At 38.1% G+C, this 19,255-nt stretch overlaps 1 protein-coding gene across 1 annotated transcript; it reads left to right on the top strand.

The window, feature by feature from the left end:
- Window positions 1-9,333: 9,333 nt before the first annotated feature.
- Window positions 9,334-9,655, top strand: LOC101958153 (protein dpy-30 homolog). The gene has a single exon (XM_040288534.2). It carries the CDS (start codon window positions 9,334-9,336, stop codon window positions 9,631-9,633), a length of 300 nt encoding a protein of 99 aa, XP_040144468.2. The 3' UTR covers window positions 9,634-9,655.
- Window positions 9,656-19,255: the final 9,600 nt, after the last annotated feature.

Here is a 19,255-nt window from a genome sequence, read left to right on the forward strand (position 1 = left end):
TGTCACAGAAGCCCAACCCCATAAGATATAGTTAAGCTACTTTATGTCATCTGATCTTGTAAATTTTTTTTACCGATATGACCTCTGTATCTAGTAGAGATCCCTTTATTCCTGTTACTTCAGGCTAGATAATCATGTTAGCAAATAGCAGTCTTACCTGTGTAGGTTAGAAAGATCTATAGGCCTTAAATTGACTAAAACTTTTGACTTGGCAGGTTCACTTGATCATTATTAGGCATTTCTTCCTAAGAGTCTTTCTTTTGTAGCCTCTAGTCTAACTTCTTTTGGGGGCTAACAAAAGGTGTATATCTTAAGTTACATTTAACTATTATTATTTATCTTTTTTAATATTTATTTTTTAGTTGTAGTTGGACACAATACCTTTATTTTATTTATTTATATGTGGTGCTGAGGATCAAACCCAGAGCCTTTCACGTGCTAGCCATAGCCCCAGCCCCTATTATTTATCTTTTAAAAGTCCAGGAATGGCTGTGTTTGGGCTTTAACTGTTTTTGCTAGGTGTCTAAGATGAAGCAGGTCAAACTGACTTTTGTTTCTATCTATTGTTAATAGTCAGCTGAGTTCCCATGGGAGTCACTTTTGGGGGAACTTGAAAGCAGCTTTTTAGCTCTGCTAGTGCCATTTGAACTAGAATGGTTCCAGGTCTTGCTGACTATGTGGCTTCCCTTGGAAGCATCAGGGATATCTCCTTTCTCCAATGACCTTCCTCTTTATAACAAGTACACTGATTGGCTTTCCAGTTCTCCAGTGGTCTCATTAATCTCCCTAATTGGGAGGTTATATGGCCCAGAGTTACAGAGTTCTTTAGAGAACTTCCCTGTTCCATGGGTTCAGACTGACTTGGAGGGCAAGAACCAAATATTGGGGGGGTTGAGGCGCACTTTTAATTTAACTTTAATTTTTTAAGTCTTGATCTTAAACATCCAGCAAGTCAGTCTCACTAATAAGAATACTGGGCTTTAATGTCTATAACCTTACAGTCATTTACCCCTTTCTATTAATTGGGGTCTATACTATCCTATCTGTACTATAGGTCATGGCTTATTATCTTAAATTAACCCAGGTTGTGTGTTCTTGAAGCAATACCTCTGCAAAACATTAACAGGCAACATTTAGACAGTTTATAAGGAAAACACAAAATAAAATCAATAAGTAAAAACATATTTAGTTTGTGTAATAACTATCTTGAATTTTGACTGAGTTATATATTATATGCCCTGTTTGAGATCCTTGTAATCTTAACAACAAAAATCAATACTTTGAACACAACTTTAAATGAACTGAAGTCTGGTCTACTTCGGAGTCATTCTGACCCGTAGTAAGGTGGGAGGCAGAGATTTATCTCAAGTAAGGCTAGGCTTTTTATAAATATTAGGTAAAGTGTCTAGTTTAAAATCAATCTTTGTTTTTTAAATAAAATTTTACAAAGTTTACATATATTGTTGCTTGAGTTCACATGAATATTAGCTAACATAATGTGATACTACATTTAAAACATGAATTAAAGAAACACTGAGAGCTTTTAATGTTTTGTGGAAAAGTGGCAAAATACTTTTGTGTTTTACAATATTAATGTTTATATAGATTAGGCTCCCATTAACTTAAAAATACATTTAAATTGAGCTGGTGTTGTGGCTCGGTGGTAGAGCACTCAACTCACCCATGCAAGACCCTGGGTTTGATCCTCAGCACCACATAAAAATAAATAAGTGAAATAAAGGTAATGTGTCCAACTACAATTAAAGAATAAATATTTTTAAAAAATACATTTAAATTGTACCCCAGTGTAAAAAGTAACATAAAACTATATCTTATTGACAATAGGTCCAGTTATAGAACATTAAATGATATAAATAAATCTCTAATAAAGTTTGTCATCCTTGTAAGCCCAAAATTACCATACAATTTTATAGTTTGGAGAACACCAGCTTGATATAATGTTCTTTTAAATCTTCTACCTTAAAGGCTTATATACCTGGAAGATAAGTACACATTTAATATACAAAGAAGAGTAATATTACCACAATTACATTGATGTTTTTATATTAATCAAGTTTAGCTCTTAAAGAAATAACATATAACAATATATCAAATAACAGTTGTTGTTTAACCACAATTGTATAATTCTTAATTCATTCAAGATTTCTTGCTCAAAAAAATACAAAATAAACACAAATTATGGGTAAATTAATGTTTTAAGAAATCATTGTCTTTTTTACATATAGATTATTTGGTTTCTATCAGTACATTAACATTTGACTTTAGGGAAAAAAATCTTAAATAGCTTTGACATATTGTTTCACATATACATATAACCAATTTATACAGACCTTCTTTATCACTTACTTAAACCCTCTTATTTACTTCATCACACAGAGACTTTCTAATCCAGAAACGCTTTCTTTTTCTTTTATTAAATATGTTCTCCATACCTAGAACCTTCTAATTCCTCCTTCCCATCTGTTAACCCCCTTTTTTATTCACATTTTTAAATAATCCTTGTGAATTTCTGAATTTAGATAAATTACTTCATTTTAATAAAAATAAATACTTTGTTATTTACAGTACTCTTAATTGGAACAGTTGAAACTTTTGGGCCTTTTTACATAGAAATCTTCTATAACCTTTGTATTATAGAATTACATCTGTCTACCATTTCATGAAAACACAATGTTCAAGTATAAGGAATTATACCTGTTGGAACTTTAAATTCTTATTAACCTTTTTTCAGTGATGACAAAGCAACTTTAACTCCTTTTTTTTCCATTTACCAATTTATGAAAACATCAATAATGTTACCCAATGGAATTCAAGGAGTAAAGAGTACTTGATGCTATATTTAACAGCATGTTTTTAATATTTAGTTATTTATTTATTTATTTTTAAAGAGAGAGTGAGAGAGGAGAGAGAGAGAGAGAATTTTTAATATTTATTTTTTAGTTCTCGGCGGACACAACATCTTTGTTGGTATGTGGTGCTGAGGATCGAACCCGGGCCGCACGCATGCCAGGCGAGCGCGCTACCGCTGAGCCACATCCCCAGCCCTTAATATTTATTTTTAATTGTAATTGGACACAATACCTTTATTTTATTTATGTATTTATTTTTATGTGGTGCTGAGGATCAAACCCAGGGCCTCACATGTGCAAGGCAAGCGCTCTACTGCTGAGCCACATCCCCAGCCCCTATTTAACAGCATTTTAACCTTGTAAATTAATCAGATGTGTAACAAACACATTTATGAGTAATCCCATGTAAGATCTACTTTACTTATTTTTACTAAGATATCAGATAAATGTATTTAACAGTATTAACCATTTCTTCCTTGTTGAAGAAAAGTCCTAGAAACAATGAATATTAGACATTTTATAGACATCAACACTTTATTAGTTCTTTGACCACCTAGAGAGACTTGTAAGTTAAGTTTAAACACATCTTTACTTTCATCTATTTACCCAATTTAAATTGAACTGTTTTCAATCATGTGAATTAAAGGTATTTGGATTCATTTTTTAAATTTATGAGTGCTCATTTTTATCTGCCAATCTTAATATCATGTAGATGACATATGGACACACACACACCATACACTTATGGACAGACAACACAATGCACAGTGTGCACACATACAAAAGTAAAGGCCTTGTAGCTTTTCACAGGTGAATCTTCATTGCAATATCACAGATGTTTAAAAACTCCATAGTTGAATAAAAATTCGGACTGATCAGAAAAAAAAAACATTAACCTAGGTGCATAGAATGAAAATCATGAGCTCAAAAATATGGAATTTAAGAAAAAACAAGAGTCCTAGAAAAATGACCAGCCTGTAATTAGTCAAGTACCATACAATTTGATTTTTTGGTTTAGTCTAATATAAGTTCAGGTAAAAGACACTTTTACTTTTTTTTTTCTGGTGCTCAGATCTGTCTCTTACTGAGTTTGTCTGCTTCTTCCATTTGCAATTCAATTTAAGTCCTGGTTGAGGTCTGGAAGGAGCTGGAAAAAACTGCTGTTCTGAGCAGAAACCTCATGCCTAAGGTGTTTTAACCCTTTTTTTATTTGGTAATCAGACAGGTTTGGATAAAAATTATGATACCTTAGTTTTTTAGAACAAAGCAATGTTAAGCTCATTAATGAGATAAGCCGCTGGCTGTTGAGCAGATCCATATCCTTGTCTGACCATTTATAGGGTTATTCTTCCTCTCTCAGTGATAAACAGGTTAAATCTTGCTCCAAAGCCTGTTCATAACTCAGGGGGAGTAAACCTTTTGGTAACAGGCTTTTCAGATATTTCTAGGAGGTCTAAGGTAAGAGGTGAGAACAGAAAAGCTGGCACTTACATTCAAGAGAAAATTGACCTCTTGGCTCCCTAAGGAGAAGCAGGAACAGCATACCTGGTGCATTTGAGGCTAAAGTTGGGCTAAGTAATAGCATAACATCTTTCAAGGTAAGGTCAAACATCTGGCAAAAGTTCTGAAATATCTCAATATAAAAATAGATTGAGTACATCTGAGCACAGAAACAGTAATGGGAGTTTTAAACTGGCTTATGAAGGCTAACTGTGCGAACAAAGGGAACCTGGATGTTTTCTTACTAATTATCCCATGTCTTTCTTTTAGTTCTGCAATAGGAATTGCTAGTGTTTCTGATCAGCAAAGGAAGGGAAGTATCCAGGAGGGAATCAATGCAGGGGGAGAAGGGAATCCTCCTGAGAGTCCTGCTATGTTCTCACATTAGATTAGAGGCAGCACTTTTTGTATCCAACTTAGTTTTTGGCCATTAAGACTCCTTATTAATTATTTTACCTCTGACAAACCAACTTTCAACTGTAAGATTGTATAATAGTTCAGAAAACCATTCAAAGACCGGATTGTTACAGTAAAGCATCATCTTTTTAGACACATTTACATCTCTAAGTGGCCCATTCAGCCAAAATCATTCCCAAGAAACAATTTATAAGGTCAACACACTATCGCCCATGTCTTAAAGGGCCATAAACAGATACAAACAAAAAAAAAAATGCAGTGACAGACACAGAGGATCTCCAAACTATGGCTGACAGACAGGAACCTTTAAAATAGACCAGCTAAGGGAAAAATCTCCCCAAGTTCCCAACTCCCACTTAACCATAGCTCTTACACCAGTGGTGCTACAGATGTCCCCACAAGGGAAACAGATGCTCCCACAAAGGGGAACCAGAAGTGTAAAATCAAGGGTCTTGGTGTGGCGACTTTACTGAATTCAGTTTCTTTTTTCTCAAAGTAGACAAAGATGGAACAATCCTTACAGTGCAGAGAAGGAAAGCAGGAGTTCCCCAAAGCAAAAAGGGCTTTGTGCAGCTGCTAGGAGTCCCTCAGTCCCTCCCTTTACTTACAAGAATAGCTCCTCTGGTTTGGTTCAACCCCAGGCACACTTACCTGTCTACTAACTTTCCAGTAGTCATCTCTCAAAAAGTTTGCTTAGAGTGCCAGGCCTGCCCAAGAAAGTGGAGTGGGGCTGCTCCAGGGTCCCAACTGGGTTGCCAAAATGTGCAGCCAAAAGTTCAGTCCCTGTCCTCAAAGCTAATTAATGCCAATTTAATAATGAGGACATGGTTTTGAGAAAAAGGAAAAAGAAGGTTTATTGCTTTGCTAGCAAAGGAGTAAAATAGGGGACCCCAGTCCCAAAGTCTGTGACTCTCTCAATCAGGAGGGACAAGGGATTTTAAATGAATTTTTCAAGAGTTACATTCCAGTAGGGGTTCCCAGGGCACCCTGATGGCATATTAGGATTCACTTGTTAATTTGGGAGATGTTCATTTCCCAGATCCCCAGCAGGCATCTCCCTCCTGCAGTGGGTGTGCTCAAGAGCAGCCAATTAGGGGAAGAAAAGATAACACTGTCTCCCAAATCCTGCTAGGGAGGGGGAGAGGGGAGAAGAGAGAAAAAAAAAACACTTTTAAAAAAAATAAATCTTAGAGCAATGAGGGATACATTTAGAAGGTGAAGAGATCACCGTTACAATTCTATCTCACAGAAAGTTCAAAATCCTGCTTAATGAAGGGGGGTAAAGTTTGTCAAAGTTCCTTAAAACACAAGTCAAAGGAGCATCAGGATTACTTGCCTTATTACCCATTTGTTGTTGTTCAGTTATCTTAAGTTTATACCAGAGAAGAGGCACAACAAAAAGGCAAATATATATATATATATATATATATATATAAAATCAGGTGCCAAAACCCAGGGAGCAGTGCAACATCTTGCTAATGCTCCAGACAAGAGTGTGTATTTGCCTTGTCAGATACCTCACTGTCCCCAAAAGAAATGCCTCATGAAACCTTTACCACAGGACAGTGCGACATTTTGCTACTGACCCAGACAGTTGTCATGTGTTTCACCAGACACCTCACTGTCCCCAGAAGAGATCTCTCTTAAACCCAATACTAGATGTTGTGGGGGCTCCATTTACCTATGGAAGCCTCCTCCACTGGATGCTTGCTAGTTGTTTTAGTGTGGCAGTTCACCCAAGCAATCCCATGAACTAAAGGCATACCTAGGGGCCTTGGAATGTCTCAAGGTGAGAACCCCCTGGGGCAGCACTCCGCTTGGAGTCCCAGAGCAAAGGTCTGGCTTCAGAATTTTGGTGGTCTGAATATCATAAGGGCCCCAAATGTTGAACCTGCAACACAAAGACAAGACCACTGACTCCAATTTTAAATTAAAGCAAGCTTATATTGTGTACACAAGAGAGCTAATCTGGCTCACCCAAAGCCAGGCTAGAGAACAGCATCCCAGCTCTCCAGGAAAAAGGTTTTATAGCACAAAAGGTTACAAAGGGGAGTGTCTTGGGAACTTTCAACTAACAGGATTCTGGCAAGCATAATACAAAGGCAGATAGCAGGTTAATGATCTACATGGCTTAACATTTCAAGGTAGGGAGTAAATTGAGATTCCAACATCAGAATTTATGAGGGGCTAACTAAGGTTTTAGGGAGGGTTGTTATCTGGTCAAGGAAAGCCAGGCACGGGTGAGTTTAGAGCATGGGCAGGAATTCCAAATAAAATTAGCCCTCAGAGTATGGTCAGGCCAAATAGATATCTTAGATATCTTAGTAAAACAGAAATGAACTTTTTATAACTTTATGACGAGATGGCTCCCAATCTTAGGATAGAATTAGGTTGGGTTCATCAATAGAAAATATATTCCTTTCTCTTTTTGATTCCTTTCCTTTTCAGTGGGTCTTATCCTACAGAAATTATCAAATACACCCTTACCATCAAGTCTCATCAAGTCTCATCTTCACTATAAATGAGAAAAATATATCCCTGAAATATGTTTATCATGCTTGAAATAGTTCTAAAAAAATTGTTAACCGCTGGTATAAATTGATCTTTATAGGCTCTCTGTCTCTCATTTATGCACACACACATACTCACACTCACACACACTTAAGACCTGTCTAAATGTTATTTCTGATGCCACAATAGCACAAGGTGGAAACAATAGCAATGCGATGTTGGTTTGGCATAATGCCGCAGTCTGGCTGCAGCAAAATAACCGGGGGGTGACGAACAACTTGTGTACGTTGATACAGCAGGAGTGGAAGCTGTTTATTGTAGGACAGGAGAGGTATTTATACATTCCACACAGCTTATCTTAATTAACATAAACTAGACACAGCAGTCAACCAATAAGAAATCTCCACACTTAATGGCTTGCTAGCATTACTTCACAAACCACTCCCTCTGGCATTTTGCCAGGCGCCATCCAGACTTGTTTACAGACTCTAACATTTCTCTGGCAAAATGCCAGGCGCCATCCTGACTTGTTTACAGACTCTAACAGCATAAGAAAGAATGTGCTGATAATCAGAGATATTCAAAGGTATAAAGGACCATTTCATAAGGAGGTGAGCACTCTGTAATTGGAGGCATGTAAGTCCAGGTTAGACAACCACCACCTCACAAATATGTTTTCAGGACATTCAGACATCTGATGGGAATTTAGAAGCTTCTCAGGTAATATGAAAAATTAGAAAACAAAAAAGGTTTCTTTTCCTTAAGGGTTGCTAGAGAGTAAACAGGCAAACATGGGGCATGGAGAAGGGTGGGCTGGGAGTTGATGGAACATTTTTAAAGGTATTCTAGGCCCCTTTGATCCTGTTGAGTCCCTCTTTTTAGAAGTACATAAATGTTAATCCCTCCCCTAGGCCCTGATCAGTCTTGAGATTGAGAACACATTAGTTTTATGGAGATGAAGAAGCCATCTGAAGTGGAGATACCACAACTACTATGTGGATTCTAGTCCTTTTTCCTAGTGCAAAACTGCTACTTCAGCTTGTCCTGGAGAGCCGCTCAGGGGACCTATTCTAATGAACAGCCTAGAATGAAGAGAACTTCTTCTCAAGTGTGTAAATAGTGCTTCTGAAATATTTAAGGGGGCTTGAAAATGGCTTATTCTCTTAAGTATCCTATTCATTTCAACAAAATATATCAAGCATGTCCAATAACAGGTTCAGTTTGCTAGGCAGGGGCCCACAGAAGTGGAGCAAGGAGCCTTCAAATAGTTAAGACCATGATGGTGCTTTCCAAAGAGACCTAGCTTTGGAGGTGAGACCAACATAAATCCAAATGACACCAACCCAAGGCCCACCAGTAAGCTGTGGTCCAGCAAGAAGATGAGGAAATTAAGTGGGAATTCCCTGGGCTAGCTTGGGGCTGGAGGGAGCATGGAGGCATAAGAGGGAATGGGGAGCCTTGAAAGGTCAGTTTAGATGTATGTAGGCAGCACTGAAGGGAAGGGTATTCGAGGCAGAAGGGACCCCAGTAGACAAATGCACAGAAGTGACAGTTTGCATCTATTTCCCTTCACTTCCACAAAAGCCCTCCATTTCCTCTTGGTTACCTTCCTTTGTCACCATTTGGGGGCAAAAGGACTTTACTTCCAAAACCCTCCCCCTTCAGGCCTGCAAATCAGTTCATAGCTTCTCCCTGGTCATGGTGATTGGTTCAAGATGATCCTGAGGCCTGGGACAGTCCAATCAGAGCAGAACCAGAATTAGATGAGTGCATGTATTTTGTTGCCTTTTTGAATCTGGGGGCCAGCTTGCTGAAGCTGTTGGGGACAGGCTTCAATTACTGAGGAAGGCTCTGTTGCAGCCATCATGGGAAGTCACCAAATCAAATCAGCAGGATGAAGTTATTATAACCTTCTGAAATTGATGTTGAGATGAGAGAATCTTAATCAGAATTTTGTTTGAAAAAAAAGGGGGGAGAGGAACCAACAGCTTAGGTGTGGGCTGGTATCCTGGGACTGTGGTTTGCAGGGTCCACCATGGAGCCAAAGCAGATGCTGGAAGGACAGTCACAGGTTGCAGAAAACCCTCACTCTGAGTATGATCTGATCGACAATGTTGAGAGGATAGTAGAAAATGAGAAGATAAATGCAGAAAAGTCATCAAAACAGAAGGTGGATTTACAGTCTTTGCCAACTCATGCCTACCTGGATCAGATGGTGGTGCCTATCTTATTACAGGGACTTGCTGTGCTTGCAAAGGAAAGACCACCAAATCCCACTGAATTTCTAGCACCTTATCTTTTAAAAAACAAGGCACAATTTGAAGATCAAAACTGACTTATTGGGAAGAACAGAAAAATATGGTTGCTACTGTAGATTTTACATGATTAAGAGATAGCTTTAATTGCCATGATTTTTCCCCTTTTTGGAAGTATAAGAATCTTCAGGACAACAGAATTTATTTCTAGAGTTATGGAAAGGAACATATTTCCCTTATTTTGATTTAATCACCATACTTATTTAATGAGTGTATTCTGTGCAATCTTTTCTCAGATTGTCTTTAAGTTTGATTGAAAAATGACCTTCAAAATAAACTGTCATAATGCCATTATTTTAAAGTAAAAGAAAAAAGAAAAAGGGGGGGAAATAAATGGGTAGCAACATATTTTCCCATGTTCTGATTCTGTGTTCCCAAAGCCCCTTCATCTAGGGTTCTTAGCTGCCTTGAAAACAAGAAGGAATACTCAGTATTTGAACACCCTGCCCCACACTGGAGGTGGCCTCTCTAAAGATTATTAAGTGAGAATTCTAGGGCCTGTGTCAGTCTGAGGTCATTGAGTTAGTACTTGTCCATTCCCAAGAATGCAATCATCACTGTGAGTATAGGAGTATCCAATTTCTGATTCTAAGGCCAGCCTGTGTATAAAACTGCATGACCTTCCTTTCACATAGGGCCCTGTATCAGTGACCACCTCATACCTGAGATAAAATATATTGTTATTTCTGCAGCTTGCTTACTTTTTTCTTTTTTGGTACTGAGAATTTAACCCAGAGTCACTTTATCACTGAGCTAGATCTCCAGCCCTTTGTATTTTTTATTTTGAAATAGTCTCTCTCTAAATTGCACAGGACCTTGCTAAGTTGCTGAGGCTGGCCTTGAACTTGCAGTCCTCCTGCTTTGACCTCCCAAGTCACTGGGACTACAGGTATGTGCCACCACACCTGGCTTCTCACCTTTTGAGGAAAACAAATCTCTGTGCTGAGGAAGTAGAATGTTACTCTGCAGACAATAGGATCCATTAATTTGCCAAAATGAATGAGATATCACAGCTATTCTTTTGGAATGATGAATCTAATGGCATTTGGTGAAAAGAATGGATTGCAAGGAGAGGCTAGAGGCAAGAAGATAGATTGAGAGGTTCTCTGTTAATCCATGACAGTTGATGCTGATCTGGACTAGGATAGTAGTAGCAGCAGGGAAAGAGAAGAACAAGGTGATGGACACTGGGAGTGGAATTAGCACTTATGTTGGAGAGTAAGGGGTGAAGACAGAATCAGAGGAGATTCCCTGCTTTCTGAATGGAGTAATTAAGGAACTGGTTCTCTGAGATAGACCATTGAAATTCCCTTAAATTGGTCTGGAGCTGTAGCTCAGTGGTAGTGCACTTGCCTAGCATGCTCAGGGCTCTGGGTTAAAGCCCAGCACTGGAAAAAAAAATCCACCAAATTATCCATCAAAGAGAGTATACCTGTATGCAACTTTAAATACTAAATTTTTTAAAAATACCTCTGATCTAAACAAAAAAGTGTGTGTGTTATAAAAGAAAGTGAACAGACTATCTTAGGAGAAATACACAAGAAACTAATAGGAAATGAACTCAGTGTCTAGGGGACAGGGCGTGAATGCACTGCCTATTCAAAATATAAATGTAGTTTAAAATTTAAATATATATAATTAAAATTAATAAAGTCTGTAACAAGTCAAATGTATGTTGACAGTCACTCAGCAATGCTCAACAGTACCCTTCACCAAATTCAGAAATATCCACTGGATAGATTTTAAGACAGGAACTTCAGTAGGCCATTGCAGGGAGGGCTCTGGCACTATCTGTGAGTATAAAATGCTCTGTATCCTTCTTCCTGTAATTCTCCAGTAAAAAAACTATTTGGCTAGAATTCTGTATTTGTTATATACACATCCCACCCCTTTCAAGGAAAGTATCAGTTCTCAGATAATCAAGTCTAAATCCACATTTTAAAAGTGATAACATTTTTTCCTGAAATCAGACCATGATTGATTTTGAGTTTTACATTATTTTGCAAAGTGGTTTCTGTTTCTAACTTTCTATTAGTATGGAGAACTGAATTCTACCGCAATGCTTTGTTTAAAAACAGAAACATTAAACCCTGTTGACACAAAGAAATTATAGCAGAAGCTTTGAAATTCAGTAACTTCTTGTTTTGTTTTTGTTGTTGTTGTTGTTCTGTTTCTGTTTTTTACTTTGGGCCGGGTCAGATTTCTAGCTTTGGTATATAGTATCCATGAGGAATATATTTCAAGATCCCTCAGCGGATGCCTAAACCCTATATAATGTTTTCCAATATATGTACATCTATGACAAAATTTAATTTATAAATTAGGCACCCTAAAATATTAACAATAACAAATAATGAATTAGAACAATTATAATAATATAATAAGTTATTTAGAACTTGTGAATTATTTCTGGAATTTTCCATTTAATATTTGCATGTGTTTGTTGACCAGGGGCAACTGAAATCATAGAAAGTGATATTATGGATAAGGGGAGACTATTGTATTCCCCCTTTAAATTTTTTGTTTGTTTGTTTTTTAGTTGTAGATGGATACTTGCCTTTATTTTGTTTATTTGTTTTTATGTGGTTCTGAGGATCAAACCCAGTGCCTCACATGTGCTAGGCAAGCACTGTACCACTGAGTTACAACCCCAGCCGTATATTCCCCTTCTTGATCTTTGAAGATAGAAAGGAACTCTTACAGCTTCATTTAAATGGAATAAGCTTCATAAGAATAGACACCAGATATTCAAAGAAGCTTTGCCTCTAGTGGAATAGTAGGTGAATTTAATTTCTCCAGATTATCAGCAAGGAACATATAGTACATTTTCTTTTACTCTGTATTTTAATGAAAACAAAAAACAGTGTAAAGCATCATAGATACCATAAGAGACTCATTAAAAGATTTTATAGCATTTTCCTGAAAATGAAATACTTTTCTTTCACTAAGAAAAAAAAACATTTAAAATAGCAAACACTTCCTTTTTCTCAAGAGAAAAACAATAATCTTTGATTTGTTCAATAAATAAAGATTTCCTCAAATAGGCTTTCTTTAAACATTAGAATTTTTGACATTTCAGGGATGTAGTATGCTAACTTTATACACAATAGCAAACATGATAAAATGTTAAAATCACCCTTGAAACTGAAAATTAGCCAGGCCTGGTGGCACAGGCCTGTAGTCCCAGCGATTTGGGAAGCTGAGACAGGAGGATTGCAAGTTCAAAGCCAGCCTCATTTATATAGTGAGGTCATAAGCACTTTAGCAAGACCCTAACTCAAAATAAAAAATAAAAATGGCTAGGGATGTGGCTCAGTGGTTAAGCAGCCTGGGGTTCAGTCCCTGGTTCAAAAAAGAACCTAAAAATTAATAAAACTAATAATACAAAAATTAATTTTTTTCATGGCTCAGGAGGCTGAGTAAGAGGATCACAAATTCAAAGCCAGCCTCAACAATTTAGTGAAGCCCTAAGCAATTTACTGAGATCCTGGCTTAAAATTTTTTTAAAAAATTTTAAAAAGGGCTGGGGATGTGATGTGGCTCAGTGATTAAACATCCATGGGCTCAATCCCCAGAACCAAAAAAAATTAAAATTTTCAATGTTTTCCTAAAAAATAGTTTCATATTTTAAAGACTTATTAGAAAAGTGAAAGTACAAAGTAACTTGTAAAACAAGGTAGGCAAGCAAATAGGCAATTTACAATGCAATTGTTATCTTCATCCATTTTAAGGTATTATATAAAAACTATACATGTTAAAAATAAATTTTTACCAAAGGGACAGGACTAAGGGGCTTATGGGGTGAGAGTTGGGGAATACTCATGAAATTTTTATTTCTTGATCTGAGCACTGGTAATAAAGATGCATGGATTTGGGAAAACTCATGGAGCTGGACCATTACAAATTGGGCACTTTTCTAAGTAGGTGTGTTATATTTCAATAAATACTATTAAAAACAAAAAAGGGAGAAGTTGGAGTTGAATGTTACAGAATTTCAGGGTGATTATGGAGCCTTAAGTTGTTGGATATTATGAACAGTTATAATAATAATGACTACCATATGTATGTATATTAATTATTATAGTGAACCTTTTGCATATATTAATAAATTTAATCTTCCCTAATCTAATGAGTTATGTACTAGTATAATCCTCATCTTACAGGTAAGGAAGCTGGTATACAGTTTTAGTCAGCTTTTTTGCTGCTGTGACTAAAGGATCCAACCAGAACTATTGTAGAGGAGGAAAAGTTTATTTGAGGGCTAACAGTTTCAGAGGTCTTCGTCCATAAGAGGCTGGCTCCATTCCACCAGGCTTGAGGTGAGGCAGAACATCATGGCAGAAGAGTGTGGCACAGGGAAGCTGCTCACATGAAGATCAGAAAGCAGAAAGAGTGAGTTTCTACTCTCCAGATATAAAATATATGCTCCAAAGCCATGCCCCCAACTTCTACCTCCTCCAGCCACACCCTACCACTTCAGTTACCACTCAGTTAATCCCTATCAGGGAATTAATTCACTGATTGGATTAAGACTTTTACAGCCCAATCGTTTCTCCCCTGAACCTTCTTGCATTGTCTCACACATGAGTTCTTAGGGGACACCTTGAACAAGGAAGGTTACTAGTCTTTCAAATAAACTACTCTTTTAAGAAGTTTATAAAAAGAGATCAGTAATCCATGCAGAAAGCAAGGAAGTTAGTTGGGTGTAGTAACACACACTTGTAATCCCAACGACTAGGGAGGCTGAGGCAGAAGAATTGCAAGTTCAAGGCCAGCCTCAACAACTTGGTGACACCCTGTCTCAAAAAAATTTAAAACAAAGTGATAAAGGGAGGAGAGATTTTAAAAAGGAGTAGGAATGTAGCTCAGTAGTAAAGCACCCCTGTGTTTAATCTTTAAAACTATAAAATAAAAATTTAAAAGAAAAGGCTGGGGATGTAGCTCAGAAGTTGGATGCTCCTAGGTTCAATCCCCAGTACTGCAAAAAAGAAAAAAGAAATCAGTTTGTTTATTTATTGTTCTTCTATTGTGGGCAGAGTGCATTTGTGGTCTGAGAAGAGACACCTGAGAAAGAGAAGGAAAAAGAAAGAACTTAGTCCTCTCCAAGGAGACAAGAACAGGATGGTACAGATTTGTCCAAGACAAAGGCACCTTCTAAGATCTGAAGAGAAGTGAGATCTGCGCAGAAGAAAGCAGAGTGAGACCACACTTTTGCTGAGTGATGAGGCGTCCAGGAATGAGAAAAGAAAAATGGAGAAAATCCCCAATGAGGACTTCTCAGTGTTTATCAGTTAAAATGATGGCAGTTGTTAATTTCTGGGTCCCACCTCTCTTGATGTACAGTCCCTGTGCCTGGATTTTTAACAAACTCTAAAGGTAATTCTGATGACCCCTAACTTTTTTTTTTTTTGATTGAACCCAGAGGCACTAAGCCACATCCCCAGCCCTTTTTATTTTGTATTTAGAGATAAGGTCTCACTAAATTGCTTAGAGCCTCACTAAGTAGCTGAGACTGGCTCAGACTCCCAAGCCACTGGGATTACAGGCGGGTGCCACATCTCCAGCCCTTTTTATTTTGTATTTAGAGACAAGGTCTCACTAAGTTGCTTAGAGCCTCACTAAATTGCTGAGACTGCCTCAGCCTCCCAAGCCACTGGGATTATAGGCATGTGCCACCCTTCCTGGCCTGATAACCCTTAACTTTGAGAAATAAACTGGCATCTGAGATCCATAAACCTCAGAGAATGAAGGGAAGATGGTTGACCCTGTAAGAAAGAGCATGGAGGGGACTGGGGATGTGGCTCAAGCGGTCACGTGCTCACCTAGCATCCTGGCATGCGTGCGGCCCGGGTTCGATCCTCAGCACCACATACCAACAAAGATGTTGTGTCCGCCGAGAACTAAAAAACAAATATTAAAAATTCTCTCTTTCTCTCTCTCTCTCTTAAAAAAAAAAAACAAAAAACAAAAGAAAGAGCATGGAGGGACAGTTTTCCCAAGGAACTGGGACATTTTATTTTGATTTTTATTGTTTCATTTGAATGTAGATTACTTTTTATATGTATTAACTCATTAATTGTACATATTAATATTATTCTGTGTTATTCTGTGTACCACACCTAGGAAATTTTGCTTCTAGGATGACAGTGGGTAAACATGTGGGCTTTGGAGCCAGATTATAAATACCAGAATGTTTTATCTGTGCAACTCTTGTCAAATGAGTTAACATCTCTGTGCCTTAATTTTCTCATCTTGAAAATGGGGCTAATAATAGATAGTATCCACTTCATAAAACTGTCATGAGGAAAGTATATATTCAACATGATGCTGTTTATACAAGGTCCAAAAACATTCAAAACGTATCTGAATATTGTTTAAAGATATGAAACGTGTACTAAAACTATAAAGTGAGAATAATATGAAAAAAAGTGAAAATCAAATAAGTTGATACATGTAAAGTATTAAAAAACATAACAAATAATAAATATTAGCTATAAGCATTACTATTTTTATTATTCCTCATTGTTGGGGGCAGCCCATGGCCACTGAAATTATGATCTATGAAGAATAGATTAGGCAATTCAGCAGATTGATGAAAATCACCCAGAAAGTGGAAAAAAAGTCTTGTGATCAGCTCAGAATGAGAAAGGGGAGCTAAATTGAGAGTTGTACCACTTCTTTGCTGTTTTGACTAGGGTCCTTGATTGGTAAAGACAGTCACTGACAGGAAAAGTCACAGTATGAAATTACGTCCAGCAAAGTAACCGAAGAAAGGGGAAATAGGAGTTATGGGGAGATAGACATAAAACTATTGCTAGGCCCTCCCTATGTGGAGATCATACTACTTATTAAGAGACTGAAGTACTCAAGAAAGACTTGACAAAAGAGAAGCTTTGGAAGTAGTACTACAACCCAAGCTAACTGCTTAAAACCTACCTTCTTTTGCTTCTAATGAGAAGCATCAGATTCTAAAAATGTTTTCAAATGAGCAAAAGTCCTTTTTATTCATCTGACTGAAGACTTTAGATTCTAAGGTGAGCCTCCTAGGCAGGCACTTGGAGCCCTACCTTTAGCCATGGGGCCACGGTGCTGCTTAGCCTCTTGTTGTGTATGCACCTTTGCAATTGAATCCTGCCCTATGTTCCAGTTAAGGGGGACACGGATAGGTTGGAGAGAGAGTTGGAGCCTAGGATCCATGAGAAACAGATGGAGGAGCTGGGGTGATTTAATTTGGAGTAAAGAAGACTCAAGTGTGGTTTCTGTACCTCTGAAGGGTGTTAAAGGCATCAAGAGCAGATGGGGTGTAAGGAGTGACCAAGGGGCATAACTAGGAAACAAAAGTGGTTAGAAACCATAGGAAGACATGTTTCATGCTCAACATAAGGAATCAACTTTCTAAAGGTCAAATTAGATGTCTTGTAAGGTGATGAGCTGCCTGTCTCTGGAGGAGTGCAAGCTGAGGTTGGATGGCAACTTTATAGCAGAGCATATTTAAATATCCAGTTAAATTTTATAAATAAAACACTTGTTCTCTTGTGTTCAGCATCCTGATTTCATTCCATAACCCTTGGCTTTCCTAGCCCTGGGCTTTCACAGGCCACTTTAACATTCTGGTAACCAGGTCACATCTAAAAATAAGTAAAAGGAATGGATTTGGGGGAGAAATCTGCATTTCTTTCTTTTCTTTTTTCTTTTCTTTTTTTTCTTTTTTTTTCTTTTCTTTTTTTTTTTTTTTTTTTTTTTTTGGTGCCAAGGATTGAACTCAGGGGCACTTAACTACTGAGGCACATCCCCAGCCCTTTTTTGTATTTTATTTAATGACAGGGTCTCACTGAGTTCCTTGGTACCTTGCTAAGTTGCTGAGGCTGGCTTTGAACTCGTGATCCCCTGCCTTGGCCTTCCGAGTCCCTGCAATTCCATTTCTCTTTTACAGCTATGATCTCTTCTCTACTACCCAGACTACCTACAAAGTGGGATATATTTTTCTAGTTCCTGCCTTTAATGTGCATTGAATCACTCATGGATTTTCTTAAAATGCAAATTCTAATTCAGGACCCCGAGATTCTGTGCTTGTAACAAGCTCCAGGTGATACTGATGCTGTTGGTTCATGGGTCTAAATCATTATGTAAATAACAAGAGTGTTATTGCAGTAGTAGTTTTCATTGTGATTATCATTCATTGTGCCATGGCCAAGTTGTAAAATGCCTGTCTGATTAGCATAAATAGGTAAGGGAAACCTAGTGATTCTGAAAGGGAAATGAAAGGATAAACCAGTTGCTCTTTCAGGTGCCTCTCTACTTCTTGGGCCCTGGATCTCCTTATTGGCCCCCACCCCCTTGCCTTGGTAAGGGCCTCCTTGGCACTTTCTTCAAATTTCTCCCTTCAAAACAAAGAGGTCATATTTTTTTCAACAAAACTAGCAAAGGGTGAATTTATCTTAAGCCTTCCCTCTACCAAACAGACACATATACACACATACACACCAGGTTTTCTGTCATTTTGGAGTGGTAGATGATAGGACAAATCCCAGGTTGAGGATCCTTCCACAACAGGTCCAACCAGTAAGGAAAATGATGGTAGGGGAAAAATACTTAAGTCCTGGTTTATAATGAATAATAGGGAAACCCCACTCCAGCCCCCTTGGTATCTTTGGGAAGTGACTTTGGAGAGTAAAAGCTAGCTTATTCTACAGAAGAGACAGGACATTGTGCTTCATTTTCTCATACTCTCTTGCTCTCTTTCATAACGGAAGCACAAATACTTCCCCAGAAGGAACTGTGCTAACTTTCAAGAGTGGGTATCCGTTCATTGCACGCAGTCTGGACACAGAGCCAAATAAGCCATGCATGGGGAAAAAAAAACAAGGATTCCAAGGAGAGGAAAGGTTCTGAGAACTAGCTGTCTCCCCAAAGGTAGGAGGAGCTGCATCCGAGGCTCCAGGCCATCATCCCTCTCACAGAATGTTCTAGATGCATAAAAGGGTGGTAGCTCTCATACCCTACAACATGTTCTGCTGAAAGTGGCTCTAATGTGACCCCTACAGGCCTATCTCTCAATAGGCTTTCCCTTAAAATGCACCTCTGTGCTGGATCAAGCCTTTGGCCAATTAGAAGTTAGAGGAGCCAAAGCCTCTGCCAGCTGGCCTGTCACAGGTATGACAAGGATGGGGATGGCAGCCCCAGCTGGGCAGGAAGGTTAGCCCCAGGGTAGAGAAATGATAGGACCCAGTGGTGTCTGTTCCCAGCGGACTGCTCTTTTATAGAAATGTCATAGCTGTTGCAGAGAGGCTGTGCTGAATTTTGGGAAAAGCTTACTTTGACAGTCTGATTAGGTTGGAGTTCTGGCTACCCCAACTTTCTAGCACTGAGACCCTGAGAGAGTAATTTCACTGCTCTGTTCCTCAGCTTCCCCATCTGCAAAAACAAAGAAGTACCTACCTCTTGATTATATATTGTAAGAATTTTATGAGGTAATTATGAATGCACTTGTTACAGCATGTGCCTTATAAGTGTTCCTTCCCATCCCTCAACTTGGCTGAATATGTTTACCTAAGGAAAGTGGAGAGTCAGAAAGGCTGCTGTATCCCTTGGACAGGTGTCAAATCAGAGGCCTCTAGATGCCATGCTGATGAAACAAATGTA

The sequence above is a fragment of the Ictidomys tridecemlineatus genome, chromosome X (genome assembly GCF_052094955.1).
Source record: "Ictidomys tridecemlineatus isolate mIctTri1 chromosome X, mIctTri1.hap1, whole genome shotgun sequence".
Lineage (NCBI taxonomy): Eukaryota > Metazoa > Chordata > Mammalia > Rodentia > Sciuridae > Ictidomys > Ictidomys tridecemlineatus.

Bases quoted from the DNA above. Each gene is read 5' to 3' on its own strand.
- LOC101958153 (XM_040288534.2), top strand. From the start codon at position 9,334: ATGGAGCCAAAGCAGATGCTGGAAGGACAGTCACAGGTTGCAGAAAAC.